A 22,626-nucleotide genomic window follows, 5' to 3' on the forward strand; every position below is an offset into this window, starting at 1 on the left:
ATTATCGGGAATTTGTTTGATTATCATTTTTTTACTAACATTGCATTATAAATGATCTTGAAATTTTACATAAAATAGATGATGAAGATGGAGTCCTACTCAAGTCCTTGCTAGTTGCTACCATTTTATTCGTTTCAGAATGGGTATTAAAATTTAAATATGACAAACCCTGCTCAAATCCCTTGCTATTTGCTAGCTTTAAAAAAAATATTAAAACTAAACAAAGTTTTTATTATCGTACAAGACTGAAGAAACTTATGGCTAATGATCGATGAAGTCAGTTGTCTAGAATTTGTTTATGTTTTCTTGAAATAAAGAATAATTATCTGTAGTAACCTTGCAATTTTTTCTAACACATACAAATTATCTTTTATCAAAAGAAAATTTAATTAATGGCTGATACGCAAATAGGAAAGTAATAGAAAGCATTGTAATGTCTACTAAAATACTTCAAACAAATCGCACAATACTAGAAGTTAGCGTTTTCTGCCAAAAGGAAACTAGATCTAATGCAATGCAAACACATAATACTTGAAGTCAGCGTTTTCTGCCAAAAGGAAACTAGATCTAATGCAATGCAAACTACTCACGAACGAAGCCAACAAACAAAATCCATGACAAAACCACCAATGCTTTGATCCGATGATGCAGGATCCACGCCTCCTGATTCCTGAACCCCTTCCAGATGACTTGCTATTCCCTGACAAATATATGCAGAAATCAGGCAAGTCATGTCCACTGCAACAGCAATAAGACATTAAGTAAAAGATATTTCGGTGAGACTTAATAATGAGCTACATCACACAGAAAACATAAACTAGAAGATGGCAAGACTTGTGAGCTACACATCACAACAGCCTGAAACCAGAACATATATTTATTATTAATTGAACCCATTAACAAACGTATATGCATAATGCATGTATATAATTTTACCATCACATCACGCATGATTCTTATGTAAACCCAGCAAATCAATTGCTTATTTGCATAGACATATGAGAATTAAACAAGAGTAGAGTACCTGAACTGACCCAGCTTTACATTTTTACTTGGGGTACCACAAAACTTCCTGACTCTTGAACTTTTTCCCAAAGAAGAAAAAGATAATTGTGTGAAAATGATATGGCATTTCTAAATGGATCCAAAAGATAAAAAAATGATACACAATGAATATACATACATACATATATATATATATATCCTTCTCTCTCAGAACTTTTTCCAAAAAAAAAGAAAAGAAATAAATTGCGTGAAGATTATATAGCATTTCTAAATGGAGGCTCCCTTACAAAAATGACCAGTTTGAACTCGTTCTTTTAAAAAACAACCAGTTTCGTTTCGACTTTTCAAAACTAACCAGTCTAATTCAACTGAATTTGGGCGACCTATATAGGAACCTGGAGGACGCAAGGGTCGCCCCTGACATGGGCGACCTACACCTCACTTGTTTTAAGCTTGGGTCGCCCTGTACACGGGCGACCCTATGTACTTATCCAATCTTAAATCAGGTGTGATTTACTGGTGTTCATTTTGTTTACTCAAAAGAGCCAAGCAAGTGGCAATCATGAATTGGAAAGATACAGTTTTGCATGAGTTGCCACTTGCTTGGCTCTTTTGAGTAAACGAAATGAACACCATTAAATCACACTTGTTTTAGGATTGGATAAGTATATAGGGTCGCCCTTGTACAGGGCGACCCATGTCGGAAAAAAAATTAACTGAGGTCGCCCATGGCAGGGGCAACCCCTTCCTCAAAATCTTTTCAGCTTGGGTCGCCTAAGTTCCAATTAAATAGACTAGTTAGTTTTAAAAAGTCAAAACGAAACTGGTTGTTTTTGAAAAGGCGTTTCAAACTGGTTAGTTTGGTAAGGGAGCCTCTGAATGGATTTGAAGGACAAAGATATGATATACAATGCTCATGTAATATCTATAAATCCTTCCCACATCATCTTTATAAATCAATAAACTCAAATAACTACTTCTCTGGAGTACCAACTACTAATCAATATACCGGCTATGTTTTCAAATCCGCCAAACTTCATAATGCATATAAGCTTAGTGAAACCAATAAACATGTAGAATACACCCTTAAAACCATGTATTTTAAATTTATATACATTTTTCAACATTATCGTCAATTCAAATGATCAAAAATTAAAAAGTACAACGAAGTCAAAATTAAAACAACTAACCAACAAAATTTGCTCAGGGACTTGACTCTCTCCAATCCTGTAAAGGGTTTCAAAAAATATTTTCTTAAAATAATACAATATATAATCAAAAGTGAAACCTAATATTAATAAGAGAATGCATGAACTAATACTTCAGAAAAGAAAGAAGATAGTATGCAATGAATGTGTTCATGCATTTATATAATGTAGAACTGTAGATCCTAACAACTCTTGAAACTTCAAAAGAAGTAGCAGCACTACTTACTCAATATTTTTTACAAAAACGAGATGACAATCATTCTAAGAAATGAAAATTTTGAAGGAATACGTTACTAAAAGTAAAATAATATTTCCTGGGCTTACACTCCTCAGTCCTCATGAAAATATGGGATACAGCCTTCTTGACGTGATAAAGAACTTTAACATGCAATTTCGCAAAGGAAAAGGGATAATTACCATACCTAAATACGATGAAGAACTTCAGTCCTCTTTAAAATAGCTCCGACTGCACACCAATGCATTAACTAAATCTCGTCCCAGAAAAGCAAGACTTTTATCAGCCGCTCGAGAATCTCTGTAATAATAAGCTTCATATGAACTGACTAGTGAAAATGGTATTGCCAAAAAGTCGCGGGCCATCTTGGATAATATAGGATATTTGGGGCTTTCAGTTCTCCACCAACTCACTAAGTCAAAATCCTTGCTCCATGGCATGACAGGCTCATCAAAGTACAACTCCAATTCAGATTTTGGGGGTCCATTGCTTGGTTTAAGAAACTCATTATACTCATCTAAACAATTAAACCCAAAGTTACAATTTTCGAGTCTCTCTAGTGTATGCTTTGGAATTCCTTTGCAGTCAGAACAAAGTTCATCCCCGTCCGAGTCTGAATCTGATTTAGAAGGTTTTAAACCAGAGGGCTTTGGATCAGAAGGCTTGGAAGTCTGTGATTCAAGACTATGCATCTTATAATCATCATATATCCCCCGAATTGCCTCAAGAACAGATATGACTTGCGTGTTTCCTGAATTATCCTCATACTTCAGAGATGAAAATTCTATATACTTCATCTTGCAGCGTGGATCCAGCACAGTAGCAATAGCCAGCACCAAGAACATGTCATTCCAGTACTCATCAAACTTCTTTAGAAGATCTGTGACTATAGTTAACCTGTCAGGACTGATAGACTCTTTCCTCAAGCTTGCCTGAAGCTCCAGAAGATTATGAAGATATAGGCTAGCAGTAGGATTTTTTGTGAAGTACAGTATCTCTGCTGCATTATATATGTAATCCACCAGTCTGCAAACATATTTAAGTTTAGTCCATTCTTCCTCAGTAGGTGGATCAAAATAATCACAACCAAACAGCTCTGAAAATTCTCCATCAGCCTCCGCCTTCATCGCATTTTGTAGTGTACTGAATGTAAGGTGCCAGTACATAAAATTTTTTTGTGTTATTTTCAAGATAATGTCAGAAATGTCCTTAAAAGCTGCTTCCACCATTCTGCCTAAAAGGTTAGCACAACAATATATTTTAAATGGCTGGCAATTTGATTGCAGTGTTTTCTTCTCCTTAGCCTGGTTTTCTACAACCTCAATCAGTTCAAAATACATATTATCATATGCACGTGTCACAGTGAATATCTTATTCTCAATGCGCATATCCAAAATACATTTCAGAATTGTCTTCTCATAGCCAGTTTCCATAATGTGGTCTGCATCAACATAGTAAAGAACCCACGACTTTGGTTTCCAATTATCATCAATAAAATGAGCTCTGACACACAAATAGTCAATAATCTCTGGCTCATCACAATCTTTGGGACGAGGAAGACCATAAGTGTCCAGCCTCAATAACTCAATCGAGAGGGCAATCTGTCCATCTAAATTTTCCAAAATCTTAATAACTTTTGCTACCCCTTCCTGATAAACTTTTAAGCAACTGCCTTTAAATTCACCATAACTAAAAGAAAAGCCCGGGTTCACTCCCGGATTACGTTTACCCTTATCCATGTCTGAAAATCGCAATGCATAAAAAAGATCCGATAAGTACAATCAACTAAAATATCACAATATATAACAGAGAATCAGTAAGTTTCAACCAAATAAACCCCTCAACAAAACACTACATAATCACATGAATTAAACGCCTTGTAGTATATATAACATATTGCATCCTCTAAAACCCTAATCTAAACCCTAGTTTATTTAACTGAACTAACATGTTTACATTCATATGGTGGTGAAAAAGTGACTATATCATCATTCAAACACAACAGATTACATGAATATAACCGCAAAGAACCCCAGTAACAAATTAAATACAGACAGTAAAACATCTAATAAAAAAAATATCAAAGTAACAAACTAAATAAGGATCAAACACTATAAAAATATAGAAATGCAGATCAAAAACACATGTGTTGAGTTGATTGGAGCAAAGAGAAGAACACCTGATTAGAAGACGAAACGACGGAGAATGCGAAAAGACTCTAGGGTAAAATGAGTCTAAAGAGACTGTAGTCTACTGGTTTATATAATGGGTAAATTTGTCTTACCATTTTAACCCCTCAACGCCCCAAATTTATTGTAATTTAATTGGAAAATGTATGTTATGCATTTAAAGATTGTTTCTAAGATTGTGCTCCTAAATTTTTTTTTGGGATACAAAATAAATGAATGTGAGTGAAAATTCTCATTTTCAGAGTGAAAGTTTTGGGGTTAACTGGCCGATCTCTATATGGATAATTGTCAGGAATTTATATGATTACTAGTATTTTTTTATTAAACATAATACTGCATTATAAATGACATTTAGATTTTAAACAAAATAGTTGATCAAATAAGTCCCGGTGTTCTTGCTAGTTGCTACCGCATTATAAATGATTTGTGAATTTTAAACAAAATAGATGATCAAAGTAGTCCTCGAGTTCTTGGTAGTTGTGAAAAATGACCCATATCTTATAAATTTTGGAAGCAATCTTCGGAATAACACTGTTTAACGCTATGATAATCTAGCGTTTCAATTTGGGAAGAAAATATTATATCGTGTAATATTTTGATGTTTTAACATCATCAAAACGCTACACGATATAGCGTCTTGATGTTTTAACCCCATCAAAACGATACACAATGTAGCGTTCTATTAGGTTAACCTAACATAACGCTGCATAAACTAGCATTCTGTTTTTTTTTTTTCAAAGTCCCAGCATTCTGTTCTTAATCCGTTTAATCCTAACAGAATGCTACACGATGTAGCGTTACTAAATGTTATTTGGAGCCATTTTTTCGAATCCTGATATTGATATTTAGACCATTAATCATTAATATGATGATAGTGAGGGCCAACACCGAAGAATTCCGTGTATATAATCATATTACTTTATTGATAATTCGGAGAACCTGATCATATTATTTTATTGACAATTTGAAGAATCTATTCTTAGAATGGAGAAGACTAAAATCGATTGCTACCCTCTTATTCGTTTTAAAATGACTCTGAAATTTAAACTTGGCTGTCCCTGCTCAAATCCCTTGCTAGTCACTACCTTTGCAAAAAAATATTAAAACTAAACAAAAGTTTTTAAAAATATTGAAACTAAACAAAAGTTTTTATGACCAAAGAAGACTGAAGCAACTTATGGCTAATGATCGTTTTAGTCGGTTGTCTAGAATTTGTTTTTGTTTTCCTTAAAATAAAAAAATTTGTTTGCAAATGCTTTCCGTGTACAATCCCCTAGTCCAGGTATTAACCGTAAACCGATAGCTATCTCTTGTAACCTTGCATTTAATTTCTAACATTGATCAAAAGAAAAATTAAATAATGGCTGATACGCAAATAGGAATTTAATAGAAAGCATTGTATTGTCTACTCAAATACTTCAAACAAATCCCATAATACTTGAAGTCAGCGTTTTCTTCCAAAAGGAAACTAGATCTATTGCAAGGCAAGCTACTCATGAACGAACCCAACAAACAAAATCCACGACATAACCACCAAAGCTTTGATCTGATGATGCACAATCCACGCTCCTGAACCCCTGCCAGATGACTTGCTATTCCTGACAAATATACAGCAATATGACATTAAGTAAAAGATATTTAGGTCAGACTTAATTATGAGCTACATCACAAAGAAGACGTAAACTAGAAGATAAGGCAAGACTATGAGCTACAAGTCAGAACAGGGAGAAGCTATGAGACCAGAACATAAACTTGTTATTATTAATAGAACCCATTAACAAACTTATATGCATGTATATAATTTTACCAATACACCACGCACGCTTTTTACACAGATATAAAACTACACCCCCTGCAAATAAATTGCTTACTTAAACAGACATATGAGAATTAAACAGGAGTAGATAATTGCATGAAAGTGATATGGCATTTCCAAATGGATCCAGAGGACAGAAATATGACATGCAATGCATACATAGATATCTATATATCCTTCTCTTTCATAACTTTTTCCCCAAAAAAGAAGAAGATAATTGCGTGAAAATGATATGGCATTTCTAAATTGATCCCGAGGACAAAAATATAATATACAATGCTCACATATATATCAATATATCCTTCTCTAATCATCTTTATAAGTCAATAAACTCAAACGACTACTTCTCTTGGAGCAGTCCCAAATGCCAACTACTAATCAATATACCGGCTATGTTTTGAATCCGCCAAACTTCTTAATGCATATAAGCTTACTGAACCCAATAAACATATAAAATGCACCCTTAAAGGCCATTTGTTTTCAATTTATAAACACTTTCCAAAATTATAGTCAATTCAAGTGGAATAATAATCAAAATTTAAAAGGTAATACGAAGTCATAATTAAAACAATTAACCAACAAAGTTTGCTCAGGGACTTGAATCTCTCCAATCCTGTAGAGAGTTTTAAAAAATATTTTCTTCTTAAGAAAATAGAATAAATAACTAAAAGCGGAACCTAATAATAAAGAATGCATGAACTAATACGTCAGGAAAGAAAGAAAATAGTATGCAATGAATGTGTTCAACTGTTCATCCATTTATATAATGTAGATCTGTAGATCCTAACTCTTGAAACTTCAAAAGAAGCTGCAGCCCCACTTATTCAATATTTTATACAAAAACGAGATGACCAGTCATTCTAGAAATTTTAAATTTTGAAGGAATACGTTATTAAAAGTAAAATAATATTTCATGGGCTCACATACCTCATGAAGATATGGGATATAGCCTTCTTGATGTGAAAAGAGAGAATTATCATACCTAAATACGACAAAGAACTTCAATCCTCTTTAATATAGCTCCTAGTGCACACCAATGCATTAACGAGATCACGTCCCAGGAAAGCAAGACTTTTACTGGCCGCTCGAGAATCTCTGTAGTAATAAGCTTCATTTGAACTGACAAGTGCAAATGGTATTGCCAAAAAGTCATGGGCCATCTTGGATAGTATAGGATATTTGGGGCTTTCAGTTCTCCACCAACTCACCAAGTCAAAATCCTTGCTCCATGGCATGACAGGCTCATCAAAGTACAACTCCAATTCAGACTTTGGGGGTCCATTGCTTGGTTTAAGAAACTCATTATACTCATCTAGACAATTAAACCCAAAGTTGCAATTTTGGAGTCTCTCGAGTGTATGCTTTGGAATTTCTTCGCAATCAGAAAAAATTTCCCAGTCTGAGTTTGAGTCTGATTCAGAAGCTTCTAAATCAGAGGACTTCGAATCAGAAGGCTTGGAAGTCTTCGGTTCAAGACTATGCATCTTATAACCATCATATATCCCACGAATTGCCTCCAGAACAGATGTGACTTGCATGTTTCCCAAATTACCCTCATACTTCAGATATGAAAATTCTATATACTTCATCTTACAGCGTGGATCCAGCACAGTAGCAATAGCCAACACCAAGAACATGTCATTCCAGTACTCATCAAACTTCTTTAGCAGATCTGTGACTATAGTTAACCTGTCAGGACTGATAGACTCTTTCTTCAAGCTTGCCTGAAGCTCCCGAAGATTATGAAGATACAGGCTAGCAGTAGGATTTTTTGTGAAGAACAGTATCTCTGCCGCATTATACATGTAATCCACCAGTCTACAAACATATTTAAGTTTAGTCCATTCTTCCTCAGTAGGTGGATCAAAATAATCACAACCAAACAGCTCTGAAAATTTTCCATCAGCCTCCGCCTTTATCGCCTCTTGTAGTGTACTGAATGTAAGGTGCCAGTACATATAATTTTTTTGCGATATTTTCCAGATTACATCAGAAATGTCCTCAAAAGCTGCTTCCACCATTCTGCCTAAAAGGTTAGCACAACAATATATTTTAAATGGCTGGCACTTTGATTGAAGTGTTTTCTTCTCCTTGGCCTGGTTTTCTACGACCTTAATCAGTTCAGAATACATAATATCATACGCACGAGTTACAGTGAATATCTTATTCTCAATGCGCATATCCGAAATACATTTCAGAATTGTCTTCTCGTAGCCAGTTTTCATGATGTGGAGTGCATCAACATAGTAAAGAACCCACGACTTTGGTTTCCAATTATCATCAATAAAATGAGCCCTGACACACAAATAGTCAATAATCTCTGGCTCATCACAATCTTTGGGACGAGGAAGGCCATAAGTGTCCAGCCTCAACAAGTCAATCGAGAGGGCAACCCGTCCATCTAACTTTTCAAAAATCTTAATAACTTTTGCTCTCTCTTCCTGATAAATTTCTAAGCAACTACCTTTAAGTTCATCAGAACTAAAAGAAAAGCCACCCTTATCCATATCTGAAAATCGCAATGCATAAACAAATATCCAATAAGTACAATCAACTAAGACATCGCAATATATAACAGAGAACCAAATAAACCCCTCAACAAAACACTACGAGATCACAAGAATCAAACGCCTTGTAGTTTCACTTAAAAGAATATGTATAACATAGAGTAAAAATTCAGTTTGGTAGCTAAAGTTTTCAAAATGTTGACCAATGTTCTAAAATAATAAAATTGTGGCCGGACTTTTCCTCCGGTTTTAAAAAAAGTGGTTTTTGTGAATTCCCATTAACAATACACCCTTAAGGATTAACAATTAAAGAATAAAATTCAAGATAATGGCTAAAGTTTTTACATTTTCACAAAATATTGGCTCATTGATACAAACTTTAGCCACCATCTTCAAAATACTCCTTAATTTTAAATCTTTAACAGTGTATCATTAATGAGAGTTAGCAACCACTTTTTTGATAAGGAAGAAAAATCCAGCCAACATTTTGCTATTCAGAGAAATAAACCAACATTTCATGAAAATCCGAAAATTTTAACCACTATCTTGAAATTTACTCTGTAATATATTGCATCCTCTAAAGCCCTAATCTAAACCCTGGTTTATTTAACTAAACTAACATGTGTATATTCATATGGTGGTGAAAAAGTTATTATATTATCACTCAAACACGACAGATCACATGAATATAACCGCAACGAACCCCAGTAATAAATTAAATGCAGACTGTAAAACATCAATTAAAACAAATAATCTCCATGATAACAAACTAAAGAAGGATCAAACACTATAAAATACAGGAATGCAGGATCAAAAACACATGTGTTGAGTTGATTGAAGCAAAGAGAAGAAAACCTGATCGGAGACGAAACGACAGGGAATGCGAAAAGACTCTAGGGTAAAATGAGTCCAAAGAGAGTCTCGGCTACTTGTTGCTTATATAATGGGGTAAAATTATCTTACCATTTCTGACCCCCTCAACGCCAAATTTTTTTTGTTGTGCTTTAGTTGGAAAATGCTGAGTACGAAGTATCCAAAAATTGTTTTCAAAGTTATTTAGAAAATTATTCTCAGTTTTTTTCTTCTAAATTTCAGTTCGTAATATTTGATTGGTTATATTTACACTTAGATAATAATAGTTTAGAAGCCGCGCGTTGCGGCGATCCATAAAAATTATATTAATGATTCAATATTAATATTTGTAGAATAAAATAATTTTATGGTTGTCTATAAAAAGTATATTAATGTTTCAAAGTTAATATTTGTAGGATAAAATAAATTTATATCATAAAAATCTTGATGTAATACCAATACTAATATATAAAATTGCAAAATTATACTATAATTTATGGTGAAAAAATGAAAATAAATTTATACACGTAATTAACAATTTAAAGCATGACGAATCTTAATTTTATTTGTTTTTTTAAAGTAATCATGTTCTTATATTGTCACCTTCCTCCAATTTTTTTGGATTGATTGTGCACAAAAACATCTAACTTAAATATAACTACCCTCTTAAAAGTTGCTTGAACGGAGCAAACAGATAATGCATGAATAGTTTTTTCATGTATACAAAGTAAATAATATAAAAATTAACAACAACAAACATGTCCGATGAACAAAACAAATATTATAAAAGAATAACCAACAAACATACATCACTAATAATTAATTTATTGACATCAACAATCAATATCATGTCAAGAATATATTCTTTTCCCATATTTGGATTTGTCGACTCCAATATAACGGTTTATAACGACATTTGCTTGCAATAATCTTTAATGTATAAACAACCTTCACTTATCAGAAGAACGAAACCTCCGAGTTAGAAATCGAGCAAGAGAAAGGTATTTCTAAGTTTTGATATTTTTCATCCAAAAATTTCAGAAAAATAGAACGGAGCGATGTGAGAGGCGTCACCTACACGCCCCTCGCTTCTCCTTTAAAAATCGAGTAAGAGAACTATCAGGTAGGTTTGTGGTATTGAGAGAGGAGGTTGTGTTTAGATGATCCAAAACCCTACGATCTATACAGGTATTTATAGGTGCAGGGAAACTTGTTTGCTACTCTTTCCCATAATTAAATAATCTGAACAAAATCAGATTAAAATTTTCAAGTTACTATATTCCATAAATAATCTGTCTTTCCCATAATTAAATAATTTAAAACAAAATCAGATTAAAACTTTCAAGCTACTATATTCCATAAATAATCTGAAACAAAATCAGATTCTGAAACTTGCTTCTAATATACCCGAAACTAAAAAAGATAGTTCTAATAACAAAATCAGATTAAAACTTTCAAGCTACTATATTCCATAAATAATCTGAAACAAAATCAGATTCTGAAACTTGCTTCTAATATACCTGAAACTAAAAAAGGTAGTTCTAATAACAAAATCAGATTAAAATTTTCAATCTAATATATTCCATAAATAATCTGAAACAAAATCAGATTCTGAAACTTACTTCTAATATATCTGAAACTAAAAAAGGTAGTTCTAATTTTTGATATTTTTCATCCAAAAATTTCAGAAAATTAGAAAAACAGAACGAAGCGATATGAGAGGCGCCACCTACACGCCCCTCGCTTCTCCTTTATTTAAGTTTCATCCAAAAATTTCAGAAAATTAGAAAAACAGAACGAAGCGATATGAGAGGCGCCACCTACACGCCCCTCGCTTCTCCTTTATTTAAGTATATTGATTATTACGATCCCTCCTGTATGCACATATATCACCCAAAAATTGTTCACGGATTTATCACGTTATTTAGAAGAAAAAAAAAGAAATATAATTCGAGATACATAACATTACTTTTTTCTCAAATCTTAATTGACAATATATTATTGTTTTTCATTATACTAATAATAATGGGTGTTAATCTCTTTTATCACAATTTCAAGCAATAATGTCTCAAATGTTATATTCGCAAATAATAATCTCAAATATCACTTTATAATATTACATCGTTTATTTATAATTTTTTCAAACCAAAAAATAAATGCTACATGATGGCGTTTATCCTCTATTTTCCGATTCCATAAAAACACTACAACCCCTGACGGTAGATAGTGTAATGTTATGGAATAATGTTACATTATCTAACATTTAAAACCAGATCAATTTAACATATCACTTAAACTCTACACTGTGGGTCATTTTATTCTTACAAACTTAGCGGAGCATGGTGCGGTGTTTTAACATGGTATTCATATTCAACGTATTTCAACTCTATTTTTTGATATTTGAAATCTTTTTAACGGATCTTGTACATATACCTCTAAATTAAGATGAATCATATGTCTGTCATTTTATTTGGTAAAAAAAAGTTGTAACCAAATTTAAGTTTTTACCATTACTCAGTTCAGGTCTGGGTGCCTCTGATGATCGATTCTAACTGGTATTATTTAATCATTAATCACTAAAATCATTAAAGTACGTCTCAATTTTTTTTAAGATTACATGATTAATAAATAACTGATTCTAATTAAATTGATTTATGCATATAAAAGCATTATTATTAATATTAAAATCAATAATCGATATTTAAGATTTTGAAAGAAAAAAAAAAGAAAAAGAAAAGAGAGAACGATGCGGAATCAGATAGAGGCCGGGGCCATCCCAGCCCGAGCACCCCATAGGCCATAAGTGATGTTTCGTAATATATTTTCTTTTGGTAATTGATGGGGTTCCGTTGTTGATAACATAATAATAGCTCCTACTCAACACAGCCATGGCGCGTGGATTGATACTCTATACTCCAGCCAACACCTCTTCCCAAATAATCCTAACCTCTATTTCTCGAACAACATTCAAATTTACAAACACCCCTCGAATTACACGGCGGCCCATTACCTTAAACTGCAGTTGCACCGATGACCCAGTTGACATTTCGAGCTACACACAAGTGTTTGCCAAGAGGATGGCCATGGCTGGCCTCCACCCTCATCATCGTATAGCTCTGGGTGTCTCTGGTGGGCCAGACAGTATGGCTCTGTGTGTATTGGCTGCTCATTGGAAAAAACAAGGCCTTGAAAATCAAGGCCTTGGTTCTGGTATCCCAGAGCTGATTGATGGAATTTTGGGAATTATTGTTGACCATGGATTGCGCAGTGAGAGTGGAACTGAGGCTAAACTCGTGCAACGTCGGCTTGTTAAAATGGGTATCACTGCTTTCTTGTTGAAATTCTGTTTTTTGGAATGCTCTTGTAGCTACACTTGTTTGGGATGTTAATTTAAAATTCTGAATTTGGACTAGTGGAATGTTTCGGTAATCGAAAGAATTGAATTTAATATAACGACTCAATTCGTGTCATTTGAAATGAAGTGCGTGTTGCCAAACACAATCTTATGTTTCCGTAGTCTATTTTAAATTTTATTTGATAATGGATGGTTAATTAGGCTTTTTGTAGGAATCAGCTGCGAAATTGCTTGTGTTGATTGGGCAAATGGGAAGCCTAAACAGGGACATGTGCAAGAAGCAGCTCGTGCTGTGAGGTGATATTTCAAGTCCAGGACCCTTCTCCCTAAAATACGTGTCTTAGTTCTCGGTTTTCTCCCTTAATGTATTCTTTATATCAGGTACCAGCAACTTCAAAGAATTTGTAACCAGTACCAGATGAGCGCGTTACTAGTTGCACATCATGCAGATGATCAGGTCTGATGCCATGAATATCTTGATGCTTTCCTTGTTTGTAACTATTATTATCTATTTACATATCGTCGGGCAATAAGAATATATCACAGAAGGATGCTGTAATAAAATCAGTTAAAAAGCTTTTCGGCAAGTCATATTTGCTTCCTTTATTAATAAGATTCATTCATATGTTGTAGAGTATAAGTTTTATTTAGTGTTGCCAACCACTGTTTTTTCACCACAGAACTAGGCTCACATTATGAAGTCGGTGAGTTGAGTTGTAACAATGCGAACATATTTAATAACGTCCATGTTGATCAATGATGCAGGCAGAGTTGTTTATTCTTAGGCTATCTCGTAATAGTGGTGTCCTTGGACTTGCTGGAATGGCATTTACATCTCAGGTGTTTAACACAAATTCGAATTGCATAATTGGAGATTCGAATAGCATATTATTGGTTAGGCCATTGCTGAATTTTACGAAAGATGACATGTACAAGGTAATTACTTCTCATGATTCCTGAAACTTTAAATATTTAAGCTTGTGATAGAAGCTCTCAACTGTATTCCCTTTTTTTTTTTGAACGTGAATTATGAAATTTAAAAATGCTTTTTGAAACTTAATGTTGGGCCTCATTGCTACAAGTACTAACCATCCATATTTTTTATTAAGAAAAATAGGAAGGGAAACTGTAGTGCTGTTGTAATGTTGTCTTGTACTTACCGGAAGTTATAATACATGATTAGGCTTGTATCGCAGATATGCCAGGGGGATAATCAGGAATGGGTGGAAGATCCAACAAACCAAAGTCAAGTATATGTCCGTAATCGGATCCGAAAGTCATTGACAGATATTTCATCATGTGAGTTGCATGAAAGATCACAAAGCATGATAAACTGAAATTTGTTCATCTTTCATGTGTGTGTGTGTGTGTGTATTATTTGTTAAGCCCATATATATAAAACGATGAACAGGAGTACCTAAACATTGTATAGAATGGATCCCTCATATGACAAACCCTTGCAAAGTGGAACCACATACATACACAAAACCTAAGAAAACCCATGACAAAGCAGCACCACATTTCGGGAACTAAAGAAGCAGACAATAATATGAGAAACAACCATACAAATTCCTTAAAAACTCCTCCCTCCTGCAGTTCATCTTCAAAATAAAAGTTAAATCATTTATCTTGCCCATCTGCTGAACACCACCCAGTACTTCTCCATATTGACCACCCCTATGCACCAAGCCACCTGCTTCAAGCCCTCCTCTATCTGTGCAAAGACCTCTACAGGGTCTACATCATCCTCTTGAATATCCACTTCAATGAAGATAGGATTTCGAGGACCATAGACAATGTCCAACTTCAAAATCTCATTCAGGATCCCCACTGGTCGGGGCGGACAAGAACATTTTGTTTAGTGTCTGTACGCCAAGTCTTCGCGAGGCAAGTTGCAGCCTTCTTTTTTGTCAGAAACACATAGGGAATGACACAATGCCCGCGTCTGTCTTTCCATCGCTTGAAAAATTGCTGAACCACTCTCCTATAGTGGCTGAGCATAGTGAAAGCTAGTGATTTAACGAGACCTACAGCAGATGACCATCTGCAACATCACAACACCTAAACAATTTTTGTTTCCATTAGGCACCAGATTCCTTCTTAAATCCCCGTTATATATATATATATATGTATGTAAAATTTTCCAGAACCGCACATTGTAGTACTTTTTTAAATTTAATCTATTTCAGAATATCCATTTGCTAAACTAGTTTGATTTATCTTATTTCTTGTTGGTATATCGTCAATGATCCCATGACATAAAGTGAACCACCATGATTTTAAGCTTGACATGCTAACTCCATTTCATTATAAACAGCTATCTTAAAGCGTGAACTTCAGATGGTAATTTCTGCCTGTGGACAAACGCGTATGTATGTGGACCAGTTTTGTCATTATCTGATAATGCAGACTGTGACAATAACAACAGTAAGTATTTTCCCAACTGTTTAAGACTAATTATTCACAATACGTGATTTTATTTATTTTTTGTTTTGTGGAGTTTATGCTGTACATCTCAAAAAACTACTCTATACAACTATCAAAGTCATACTTAGAGAATGTTTATAGGTAAAAATATAGCAACTTGGACAATGCTAGATACTGTGTTTTACGTAGTCAAGATATACATCCCTGCAATGTTCCTGCTGGCAATAATAAACTTTTTTTTACAGTGTAGTCTTCATATTACAGGGTACTTCAAATTCTGGTTATTGCACTTAAATGCCTATTATACGGCATGTTTGAGAACTCTATTATTTTAATTAAATGTTAAATGTACATTACTTTCTCCATTCTTGTACGCACATTAACCAAACCAACTTGTGCTATTATATTTTTTGACCTCGGGGACACCTACTGTACTTTTTTATGCCGTTTACAGGACAGAGGTACTAAATTTTGTGTGTGCAACATTGTGAATATCATTTACTGTTTAATAAGTTGTTTATAAATTCATTAGCTGTATGGGTTCTGTATTTGCATTACTCTTGGGATATAATTTAATCAATATCATTATAACATCGAAGTTGTACATATTAATAAAAAGAAATACCAATTACTGTCTAAACATTTCTCTAAACCTTTTTCTTTCCTATTTGCCCTCTCTCTATGGTTGTAGCACGGGTATGCTGTTGTTGATTTAGAGATCCTCAATTCGATGGAAATCAGTTATCTGTGCCTTTCGAAGTTTGTAACGTTGCTGTTGAAGGTACTACTTAGTGGTTGTGCATTAAATAATTGTTAAAAAGAAAGCATGTTTAGCCAATTTTTGTGAATTGACATGTTCTACTTGTTAGTTCATATCCCAAAGCCACAGACCAGTTCGAGGAAGTGCATTGAAACAAGTGATGGACTATGTTCGAACTTACCCCTGCAAGGTGCATCCATTTTCGGGTTTTTATTTACTTTGTGCATCATAATTTGCATATTTAAATTTCTGCATTCTATTGAAATGCATTAACCTAAAAGTACTGTAAGGTCTAGGGAAATTGGCCAAACAGAGGTGATGATGATAGTTAATTTACTTAACTTCGTAAGATTGATAATCAGTCCTTTGCTAAAATGATTATATATCGTTTTTATTTTTGCTAAAATGTTAGTTACAGCACTTAATTTTCTCACCCTTTTGCTTTGTGTCTCAGATTTATTTTCTGTTTAGCCTTTAGATTACAACTTCTTCTAAGCTTCACTTGTCTTAAGGTCCGAGGTTCTCCTTTTGTTTAGTACAGAAGTAAACTTGGAGGAGTTAGAAGTGCACTGGAGGATCCCTTTTATAGCTGATAATTTGAAAATTAGCAGTTATTAATTTAAGTGCACAATGATCTGGGATCCTCAACTATTAGTAATTTGTTGGTGCCACAAAAGAGTCAGTTATACTACATTTGAAGAATATTATGCACTAAATCTTTTTCTTTTACGCAGAGATAGGATTTAGTGAGTTTGAATCCTGTATTTGCATCTCTTTCATTCAGCAATTTTAGTTAAATTTAATTGTAAATATTTGTTCTTGCAGACTTCATTCACTGCAGCTGGTTGTTATCTTTGTGCAGCTCCAGGGTCTAAAGGAACCAAAGTCCTGGTTTGTTTATCAAAGAATAGTGCTTTGCCTTTAAAGATGCAGTTGCTGTACAGGGATTCCTGTGAAGGAAAAAAATTTCATACCTTCAGTGAGGTTGAAAAACATGTGGAACATGTAGAGTCTTATTCTGATAAGATGATTTTAAATGCCTCAGATGTACACTTTTTGGATACAACATCATCTACATCATTGCTGAATGAAGCGAAGAAACTCAGCTTGCTTTCTGAGTCAACACATACAACAATTATTTCTTTGCGAGATGATGAAATAGAAAAATTCGTGTCTAAGACTTCTAAAGTGCCTAAAATTGAATCAGAAACAGAAGCTCTACACACTGCATCAACTTCCTTCGGGAACTCACTTCCCTCTAATACAATTGGTTACTACATGAACAGATTTTTGCTTGAATGGAAACTGACAAAGGATATTTCAAATAATGCATATTCTGCGGACAAGGACCGTCAAGGACAGGGTTCGGGGGAGACAGTTCATCAATATTATTGCAAGTGTTGTCTAGTTAAGTTTGATATGGAACTTGAAGTTCGCTGCATGATTGATGCTGATTGGTTGTATCTTGCTGATTTAGTAAAGTGCTGCGATGTGAATGATTTTCTTAATAAGCAACTACTAGATATGGGAATGTCCAAGGAAGCAGAGTCAGTGGAAACATATTCAGAATTTTCAAGATCATCAGCAGAAAGAGCTCTCTTGTCACTGAAATCTATCCCAGTTGCTGCAAGAAGAGGCCTGCCTGTGCTAGTCCATCCTCAAGGACTACTACTCAGCATTCCGGTATGCTGAATCCTGGACTCCTGGTTATCTCTCTAATTCATTTCAATAATATTCTACATAATATAAATATATAAATATAATCTATACTATATTACTAAAACTAAAAATTTGGTCGTTGGTTTGTAGTTTGTAGTGTGGTAAAGTGCATTATAACCGTTAGATCACTTAAAAATCAAATTGATTAGAATCGTCAGATTGAATTTATATATTTTATCACTTAAATCAAATTGATTAGAATCGTTAGATTGAACTTTTTATATATCACTATCTAAAACACTGCTAAAAGTCTAGGGTTCGAATCCTGTCAAAAACACTGCTAGTCTCCACCCTCATCATCGTATAGCTACAGGCGTCTCTGGTGGGCCAGACAATATGGCTCTATGTGTTTTGGCTGCTCATAAAAAAAAAGGCCTTAATCGATTGATGGAATGTTGGCAATTATTCTTGATCATGGACTACATACTGAGAGCGAAATTAAGGCTAAACTTGTGCAATGTCTTCTTGTCAATAATATATTATATTTTTTAATTAAATCAAATTTAATATATAATAATATACTTTATTTTTATTTCTAGAATTAAATGATATATATAATTTTAATTTGTTGTTTACAGGATTCGAACTTTATTTATCAGTATTTTTTTGATATTATATTATTATAATATTTTAATATGTGACTGACAAGATTCGAACCTTACATCACTAGCTTATTTTACTCAGACTCGGGTACGAAGTGTCGGACACGACACATATCCGAGTGTCGGACTCGAAAAATCTGAAAATTGAGGACACGGGGACATTGTTCTATTTTTAGACACGGGCACATGGACATGACATAATACATTAATAAACAAGCATGGCATAATACATTAATAAACAAGCATGAGAAATAAATACCTTAATATAAAGTAACAACCAAAATTAGATTAAACACAAATTTGTAAAGAATTTTGCAAATGAGTGATTTTTTATGCTTGTTCTTTTGTTTTGATTCCTTCTTTCTGCTCATTTTTCTTGTTTGCGTTGTATATTCAACTTATATGTGGTTTTGAAGTTGGTCAAAGTGTCCACATTTTAGCCAAAGAATCCGATACAGAATAAGTGTCGTGTTTGAGTGTCCAAGTCCTGGACACAGGTTCAGATACCCAAATAGAAGAGTCCGAGTAACATAACCTTTAGGAGTTTTTTAAATAGTGAAATATAAAATATTCAATTTAACGGTTCTAGTCAATTTGATTTAAGTGATATAATAAAAAATTTAATCTAATTGTTCTGATCAACTCTAAGTGATCTGTAATTATAATGCACTATACCAGACTACAAGCCAACTACCAAACTTTTGCATGTTTAGCTTTAATAATATGGTATAGATTTCTATAGATATTTCATAAAGTCGAATATGGTAATAGATGTTTAGACATAAAGGTATAACTGATAATATTGTATGGTAATCTTCACAAATATTCTCTACCCTTTTGATGACTGCAACTGTTAAATTAGCAGAGCAGGGGAATGAGTCCAATTGTTCATGAGCTATTCGAGCTCGGCTTGTAAAATAGTTGAATTATGGTTCGAAGATAATTAAGAGCCTAAGCTCAAGCTTGAGCTGTTCTAGAATTTTACCAAGCCTGGCTCACGAGCTTAAATTTATACATATTACATTTGAGCTTTTGTTAGTATTTAGTAGAATAGATTCAAATATCGAACTGAGCTTAAACATATTGAACTTTTGTCTATCTGAGTATCGAGCTTGAATGGCTCGGTCTAGCTTGATCCCAAACAATTTAGTCAATCTAGAGCGTGGTAGTGTTCGACTCGTCTCAGTTCGTTGACACCCCTGTAAAGGAGTCAAATCTAATACCATTTCTTTTGTTTCTATTTTTTTGCTTCTCTGTATTGATAATACGTTTAAGTCCACTGATGCCTTATGTGATTCTTTTGGTTAGTGACGTCCACATTTTCTCCAAGTATTGTATATGTACAAAGATAGATATTAATGTATTATATGTTTTTTAGATAATATTTTGACAATTTATATTTTTTTTGTTCACCAGAGTGTTGACTTCAAGCACTGCCCTGGCTTGGAGGTATCTGCGATATGGAAACCTAGAGCACCTCTTGAAGGAGGTCAATGTTCCTATATATAGTCTTTGCTAGGTGGCTAGGTGGCTTGCAGAGTTGCAGTAATGAATACATTGGGACTGAAAAATGGTATCCGCATCTTTGCTAAACTGTGTCTGTCTGTCCCTTTGTAAGATACTTCCCTGCAAATTGTATTTCTATAGAAGCATGTAGCAGAGTTCAAGTTCTCAACCAGTTCATAAGATTAATTTACTGATGTAATATGAAGGTGACAAGGTAAAATTTTGTCTAGGCCTATATGTAGCTATGTGATTTTTGCAGACTTGGCCAATTTTGTCTATGGCATTCACAATATTATGGAAGAGGGTTTCTTGAATGCAAGGGGTGCACTGTTACTTGGAAACTCCTGAAGCTTGATTCTTCAACTTTGAGTCATATCCCTGTGGAAATGTATCAACTTTAGAGTGTGCCTTCTATTCTCTTGGATAAGTATTAAAATATATCCTGGCGTTACTGAATGTTAATGGCAGCAAATTATAGTGTGTTTTTCTTTTGGGGCAGGGTTAAGAAGGATGAACTCTATAGTTTTGTGCAACTTGGTAGTATACAACTCGAAGTTATTTCCCCCCCTGAGGTTGGATATTACAAGCAAGGGCTTCTGATAGGTTTTCGCCCCTGCGCAGAAGCTACATATTGTGCCTTGCTGCTGTAGTAGAGGCGTTCGATCTTATTCTTGTTTTAACTTTCATCTTTAAGGTGGCTATGACATTTACAGCGGGATTCTGAAGGGTGTTTCTGCTGTGCTGTGTATTTCCTCTGCAAGCTACTGTTACATTCTTGTTGCATTATATTTTTGAATCCATTTTTACCCGGAAGAAACTTTATGAGGCTGTTGTATTATAGTGAATGTTGTTTAAAATTGTCAGAATAAATTACCAGGGACACCCCCAAACTCAGAAGCCTGCTCTGTGCCAAATCAAAATTGTCAGCAAGAACACAACTTGCAACTTAAAGACGCATGCATGCAATTCTTGAATGACTTATAAGTTATAAGTTATAAATCAAATGAAAACACTTGAAGTGCATTCACGGTTGAACAAAGACTATCTGACACATTTTCTTTGGTAAAAGAATTACTATATATTAATTTTGTTTTTCTCGTGTGTTTTTGTTGTAACCTACCACATGCGAGAGAGCCTTAATTTGAAACCCAAAAGCACTCCCAGCCACACACAGAGACATATATTCATGAGATGTAAAGGTGCATCACATACCTTTTATCTTAAACAATCATGTTTAATCCTGAATAAACACAGATTAAAGCTGCACCCCGAATTAATTATATCAACATCCACGACAGAATCATATCACACACAATAATTAAATGATTATAATTGTACGTTCGTGTTTGTCATATATATCCTCTGTCTATTAATTCCACACCATAATCCTGTGATTATAAGGAATAATTCGTGATTAGCAAAAGCATAACTTATACGTGAAATTATACAACCATCATGTATCTATCCGTGACAATGATAAAGGTAAGTTAGATGCACCCGTGAAAAACATAGATGCATGTAGAAGGTGACGCGTGGCCTCTTGAAGTCTGTCCACCAACACACTTACTAACACATGCGAGTGTGTGTGGGGCATCACATCACCCGAATGCAGGATCATCCTAAGAAGAAAACAACTTCATTACACAACACCAGCATGTGAATGTTGAATCCGTAGTTTTTTTGCCATCCATCTATGTGACGTTTAACGAGGTTATTTTCGACCCGAGCTGAATTTGAACCGGGTTCTAAAAATTATCCGACAAGAATGCTCAACTTTCTTGTGTTATCTGCGGACAATATTAATGTTTAAAATTTTGTTAGTGTCTGTCTATGTTAGCAAATAAATAAACTTTTCATATTTTTCTAAAAATAAATTTATTTGAATTGTGTTTTGTTGAATTTAAAATAAATATATTTTTAAAATAAATAACTTAATTCTGAAAATTAAGGAAATACAAACAACACCACAAGCCCGTTTGCCTGTGTTTAAAGCTCCAGTTTTATTTTGATATTAAGCTGAAAAATATCTATTTGTGTAATGAGTTAGAAGTCGACTTAAAGTTAAAATTAAATTAGAAATTGACTTGAAACCAAAAGTTAGTCTGAGATATTTTTTTCCCGTGATTTAGTTTTTTATATAAAAGCTACCAATAATTTATAAATCACCCATACTTTTATTTTTATTATTTTTTAATAAAATCATTAATAATTCAAAAGAATCCAAATCTATATTTTATACTCTCATCTTACCATCTTAAGTCGTCTTCGATCATAAATCATAATCTTCAAACAGACTCCATGATACATTAACGATAATTTTTAACTGAAAAACGGGTTGGGACTTGGGATTAAAAAAATGTAAGAGACACTGAAGTTTAGATTGCAAGGTGTGTTCACGCCAAAGTTAAAGATTACTTTGTCGCCCTCCTGGATTATACTCTCTTT

General features: G+C 33.9%; 3 protein-coding genes across 10 annotated transcripts; 1 reads left to right on the forward strand and 2 right to left on the reverse strand.

Annotated features, from left to right (window-relative positions):
• Positions 1 to 434: 434 nt before the first annotated feature.
• On the reverse strand, positions 435 to 4,752 carry LOC108209958 (zinc finger BED domain-containing protein RICESLEEPER 2-like). 4 transcript variants are annotated; one of them, XR_010285780.1, is made up of 4 exons: positions 4,628 to 4,752; positions 2,636 to 4,189; positions 1,025 to 1,084; positions 435 to 700 (listed from the first exon to the last, which is right to left on the reverse strand). XR_010285780.1 is itself a non-coding variant. In XM_017381186.2 (3 exons), the coding sequence occupies exon 2, from the start codon at positions 4,185 to 4,187 to the stop codon at positions 2,655 to 2,657; it is 1,533 nt and encodes a 510-aa protein (XP_017236675.1). In that variant the 5' UTR covers positions 4,188 to 4,189; positions 4,628 to 4,752; the 3' UTR covers positions 435 to 700; positions 2,636 to 2,654. The 4 variants fall into 4 exon arrangements, 1 of the variants encoding a protein (XP_017236675.1); XR_001804762.2 differs by lacking the exon at positions 1,025 to 1,084 and adding an exon at positions 2,196 to 2,232; XR_001804763.2 differs by lacking the exon at positions 1,025 to 1,084 and adding an exon at positions 2,196 to 2,232 and having other exon boundaries at positions 435 to 738.
• Positions 4,753 to 5,974: 1,222 nt separating this feature from the next.
• On the reverse strand, positions 5,975 to 9,948 carry LOC108212427 (zinc finger BED domain-containing protein RICESLEEPER 2-like). Of its 3 annotated transcripts, none has more exons than XR_010285781.1 (3): positions 9,816 to 9,948; positions 7,381 to 8,962; positions 5,975 to 6,235 (listed from the first exon to the last, which is right to left on the reverse strand). XR_010285781.1 is itself a non-coding variant. In XM_017384159.2 (3 exons), exon 2 carries the CDS (start codon positions 8,958 to 8,960, stop codon positions 7,455 to 7,457), a length of 1,506 nt encoding a protein of 501 aa, XP_017239648.1. In that variant the 5' UTR covers positions 8,961 to 8,962; positions 9,816 to 9,948; the 3' UTR covers positions 5,975 to 6,229; positions 7,436 to 7,454. The 3 variants fall into 3 exon arrangements, 2 of the variants coding, with proteins under 2 accessions (XP_017239648.1, XP_017239642.1); XM_017384159.2 differs by having other exon boundaries at positions 5,975 to 6,229; positions 7,436 to 8,962; XM_017384153.2 differs by having other exon boundaries at positions 7,436 to 8,962.
• Positions 9,949 to 12,602: 2,654 nt separating this feature from the next.
• LOC108205206 (uncharacterized) lies at positions 12,603 to 21,021 on the forward strand. Of its 3 annotated transcripts, none has more exons than XR_001803915.2 (11): positions 12,603 to 13,130; positions 13,380 to 13,464; positions 13,549 to 13,624; positions 13,933 to 14,103; positions 14,364 to 14,466; positions 15,485 to 15,594; positions 16,286 to 16,375; positions 16,464 to 16,544; positions 17,180 to 18,037; positions 20,092 to 20,569; positions 20,681 to 21,021. XR_001803915.2 is itself a non-coding variant. In XM_017375052.2 (10 exons), the coding sequence occupies exons 1-10, from the start codon at positions 12,701 to 12,703 to the stop codon at positions 20,182 to 20,184; spliced, it is 2,097 nt and encodes a 698-aa protein (XP_017230541.1). In that variant the 5' UTR covers positions 12,603 to 12,700; the 3' UTR covers positions 20,185 to 21,021. The 3 variants fall into 3 exon arrangements, 1 of the variants encoding a protein (XP_017230541.1); XR_001803917.2 differs by having other exon boundaries at positions 20,092 to 20,248; XM_017375052.2 differs by having other exon boundaries at positions 20,092 to 21,021.
• The last annotated feature ends 1,605 nt before the right edge of the window (positions 21,022 to 22,626 follow it).

The sequence above is a fragment of the Daucus carota genome, chromosome 1 (assembly GCF_001625215.2).
Source record: "Daucus carota subsp. sativus chromosome 1, DH1 v3.0, whole genome shotgun sequence".
Lineage (NCBI taxonomy): Eukaryota > Viridiplantae > Streptophyta > Magnoliopsida > Apiales > Apiaceae > Daucus > Daucus carota.

Excerpts from the sequence above, each read along its gene's own strand:
- LOC108212427 (XM_017384159.2), bottom strand. The coding sequence starts at position 8,960 with ATGGATAAGGGTGGCTTTTCTTTTAGTTCTGATGAACTTAAAGGTAGT.
- LOC108205206 (XM_017375052.2), top strand. The coding sequence starts at position 12,701 with ATGGCGCGTGGATTGATACTCTATACTCCAGCCAACACCTCTTCCCAA. Across the intron at positions 13,131-13,379 it reads ACGTCGGCTTGTTAAAATGG|GAATCAGCTGCGAAATTGCT; the intron begins GTATCACTGCTT and ends GGCTTTTTGTAG. Across the intron at positions 16,376-16,463 it reads TTGTAACGTTGCTGTTGAAG|TTCATATCCCAAAGCCACAG; the intron begins GTACTACTTAGT and ends TCTACTTGTTAG.
- LOC108209958 (XM_017381186.2), bottom strand. The coding sequence starts at position 4,187 with ATGGATAAGGGTAAACGTAATCCGGGAGTGAACCCGGGCTTTTCTTTT.